The sequence below is a fragment of the Colletotrichum destructivum genome, chromosome 4 (genome assembly GCF_034447905.1).
Source record: "Colletotrichum destructivum chromosome 4, complete sequence".
Classification (NCBI taxonomy): Eukaryota; Fungi; Ascomycota; class Sordariomycetes; order Glomerellales; family Glomerellaceae; genus Colletotrichum; species Colletotrichum destructivum.
The window spans coordinates 5,343,725-5,346,981 of NC_085899.1; the positions used below are offsets into that span (position 1 = coordinate 5,343,725).

A 3,257-nucleotide genomic window follows, 5' to 3' on the forward strand; every position below is an offset into this window, starting at 1 on the left:
GTTCTCTCGCAACTTGAACCTCCTTCTGAAGCGAAAACACAGCTCGAGAGTGCTGCAATAGTGGCCCACCTGTATTACGCATGAGAACTTGGCTGTAGTGGCTGTTACTTGGCAGCACATATGTTATGGCTTAAAGGCTGTATTTGTTCATTTGAGAGGAATGACTGACGTCCAAGGTTCGCGTTGCCAACAAGATTCTAGACGAGGTCAAGCAGCTTGCAGTCAGAGCAATGCCTTGATGCGAAAACGGTCATCGCGGGATATTACCACTACAAGAATGGGTTTCCAAGGAGCCAGGACGGCTTCGTTGAGACATCAACAAGTTATTGTATCAGACTATCAATCAAGATTTTGAAATGTTTAGATACAACGTCAATAGCCCAGGACCAGTGGAAATGGTCCGGTCATAAGGTTTCCGTTTCCACTGGCTTTGCTGCTGATGACCATACTCACTGATATTATATAGAACCAAGGGTTAGATGTTTTCAGTCTTCGTTCACTTCACTTCACTTTACGAGACCCATCAGTGTTTATTCGTTAAGATGGCACCCAACAACTTCAAGGGCTCTTCGAAGATGAAGGAATTAAGCATTGTCATCAATGTGAAGATATTAATAAACTTAATTCAAACAAAGTCTTGTTTTGATCAAATAAGCCACATGGTATCTCGATGCATAATCACAAGCAGAATCAAACGGAATTTTCGTTTTGACATGGTACAACTGGAGTCATGAAAGGCTCATGGAAGAGTGGGGATGGCGTTCTTGGTTTGCTTGTCTTCGACAGCCTCGATCCCGCCTTTCTCCCCATCTGCGTCGGTCGGGCGAATGCCAACCTCGGTAGCGCTGAAAGCGTCGGCGATGTTGCGGTATCTGGGAACAAAGTTGACGGCAAAGGCGTACGACCACGCCAGCACAAAGAAGACGAGAGGAATGACCATGGCGGTACCCATGCCCTTGGCATCAGCGACAACACCGAGAAGAGGGGGTACGACGGCGCCACCGGAGACACCTGGAGAGAGGTAAGTAGTCGTTCGGACGATCTCGGTAGCGTTACGTGACTTACCAGCAACGATGAAACCACTCCCCCGCTTCGAATGTCTGCCAAGACCTCTCATACCAAGCGCCACGATGGTCGGGAAGCAGATGGACTCGAAAAAGAAGACCATGTAGAGCAGCGCCATGCCAGTGTTGCCCACCTGGGTGATGACGGGTGCGATGAAGATGATGCAGCTGGAGATGAAGGCGAGGAAGACCCAGCGGGGTTTGATGTAGTGCATGATACCGACACCAACAAAACGACCAACCGCAAAGGCCGCCTGAGCGCCGGCGAGGAACTTGGAGCCGAGAGCACTGTCGGTGTTGGGACGGAGTTCGGTCACGTAGTTGATGAAGAAGCTGGACAGCGACGTCAGTCAGCATAACGATCTCTGTGGGAATGCTGCGGAACGAACTAACCCGGCGATGGCTACCTGGGCGCCAGTGTAGCAAAACTGCGCAAAAGAAGCATGGAAGAGACGGTACTGCTTCCTGAAGGGCTTGTCATCAACGGTGGCGTGAGTCTCGGAAGCCTGGAAGGCCATGTCGGCATCCGTGATCTCGGGGATCTTGGCAAGCCAGAACACGATGGCAAGAGACCAGACGAAGACGGCGATGGCGAGGTAGACCCATTGGACGTTCTCGAGGGCGCGCTTGTCGTCGAAGGCGAAGAAGACGTAGGAGCCCATGACGGGGGCGACGACGGTGCCGATGCCGTTGAAGGCCTGGGAGATGTTGATTCGGATCTCGCTGTACTTGGGAGGGCCGCAGACGGTGATGTACGGGTTCGCGGCCGTCTCGAGGGAACCGAGGCCGTTTCCGATAATGAAGATGGCGGCGCAGAAGCCGCCGAAGCTCTTGGCAATGATGCACGGAATCGCAATGAGGGCGCCGAGGCCATAGAGGAACAGCCCGAAGACGAATGTGGCCTTGTAGCCCCAATGTCTCAGGATCCACGCGGCATGGCCGAGACTAGCGATTAGGTAGGCTCTGCGATCCGAGGGTCAGCAAGTCAGTGTGTTGTCAGGCGGATGTGCAAAGCTGAACACAAAACCCTGGAGGGACGTTACCCGAAATATGCAGCCTGCAAGCCGGAAGACCTCGCTCGGTTGATGCCTAGCGTCTCTTGGAAGTGTTTGTTGAGAGTGTCGAGAAGACCTGGCAGGGCAGCAGAGTAAGCAATCCTGCAACGTGACGTGGGAGCTGGGTTGGATAGACGGGGGAAGCAAGCGCACCGTAGGAGAAGCCCCAGAGGAAGAACAAGATGGTGACGAGAAAGATGGGAAAGATGGACTCTTTCAGCGTCAACTCGGCGGCGTTTGTGCGCACGTCGTCCTTTTGGCGCAACGACCGCTTGTGGAAGAACTCCTTGACACCCATTTTGCGAAGCGTGATCGAGGCAGCTAGTCGTACTTTGTCGTATCTGTGGGGAAGACGAAAGAGGCTGGCTGGCGAAATTCACAGGCCGGGGGACTTCAAGGAGTGAGAAGGTCAAAGCCCTCACGAGGAGTAGGCAGTGGCAGGGGCGTACAAGACTACTTGTTTTCCGTTGGACCGCAGCGTTGGCACACCAGAGAACGGGTTAGTTAGTCAAATGGTGAGACGCGTCCAGGAGCGAGCAGGACTCTTCCGGAAGACTGGAACGAGGGGAAGCCGGGTCGGACGAAAGCTTGTACTTAAGTTACTCGAGCCGGCCTCACTCTCGGTCGTTTCGAGCCTGAAGTTGCCATGCAGCGAAAGCAAGACCGGCACGGCCACCCTTGGCAGCATGGCAAGCGACCCTCGCGAAGAAAGTCAAGTACTGTAAGACGGATGGCTCCCGGCTTGAGCACCACACAATTGAACCAGATACATGATGGGGGGATGGTTTAGGCTCGTCTGGGGTATTGGAGAGAGTGCGGGGGCCGAACCGTCGTGGTCTAAGTCGCAGGGGGGGAAGCTCATGTGTCCCCATCCAGCTTCGTCTCAAGTGCGGGGTGAAAGTTGGGGGGAGCCAGTCGACGAGGACGAGGTGGATCACTGGAGAGCTTGGAGAGTTCGCAATGCGTCCTTGGCATGTACTTGTAGATATCTGGGTTGTTTCTACCCGAATCGACGACTCGGAGACCGGGCATCATGTGAGTGCGAGTGGGAACAAGCATGAGTGGGTTGAGATGGCGATTGGACGTCTGTCACGTCAAGGGGTCGGCAGTTAATAGGCCTGAGGCAAAGCCATCCGTG

At 54.0% G+C, this 3,257-nt stretch overlaps 1 protein-coding gene across 1 annotated transcript; it reads right to left on the bottom strand.

Moving 5' to 3' along the window:
- Window positions 1-596: 596 nt before the first annotated feature.
- CDEST_07566 (Putative major facilitator superfamily, MFS transporter superfamily) lies at window positions 597-2,816 on the bottom strand. Its single transcript, XM_062923725.1, has 5 exons — window positions 2,273-2,816; window positions 2,108-2,195; window positions 1,458-2,027; window positions 1,066-1,397; window positions 597-1,011 (listed from the first exon to the last, which is right to left on the bottom strand). The coding sequence occupies exons 1-5, from the start codon at window positions 2,415-2,417 to the stop codon at window positions 740-742; spliced, it is 1,407 nt and encodes a 468-aa protein (XP_062779776.1). The 5' UTR covers window positions 2,418-2,816; the 3' UTR covers window positions 597-739.
- Between the last annotated feature and the right edge of the window lie 441 nt (window positions 2,817-3,257).

Excerpts from the sequence above, each read along its gene's own strand:
- CDEST_07566 (XM_062923725.1), bottom strand. The coding sequence starts at position 2,417 with ATGGGTGTCAAGGAGTTCTTCCACAAGCGGTCGTTGCGCCAAAAGGAC. Across the intron at positions 2,196-2,272 it reads CCTCTGGGGCTTCTCCTACG|GTCTTCTCGACACTCTCAAC; the intron begins GTGCGCTTGCTT and ends CTGCCCTGCCAG. Across the intron at positions 1,398-1,457 it reads GCCCAGGTAGCCATCGCCGG|CTTCTTCATCAACTACGTGA; the intron begins GTTAGTTCGTTC and ends GTCGCTGTCCAG.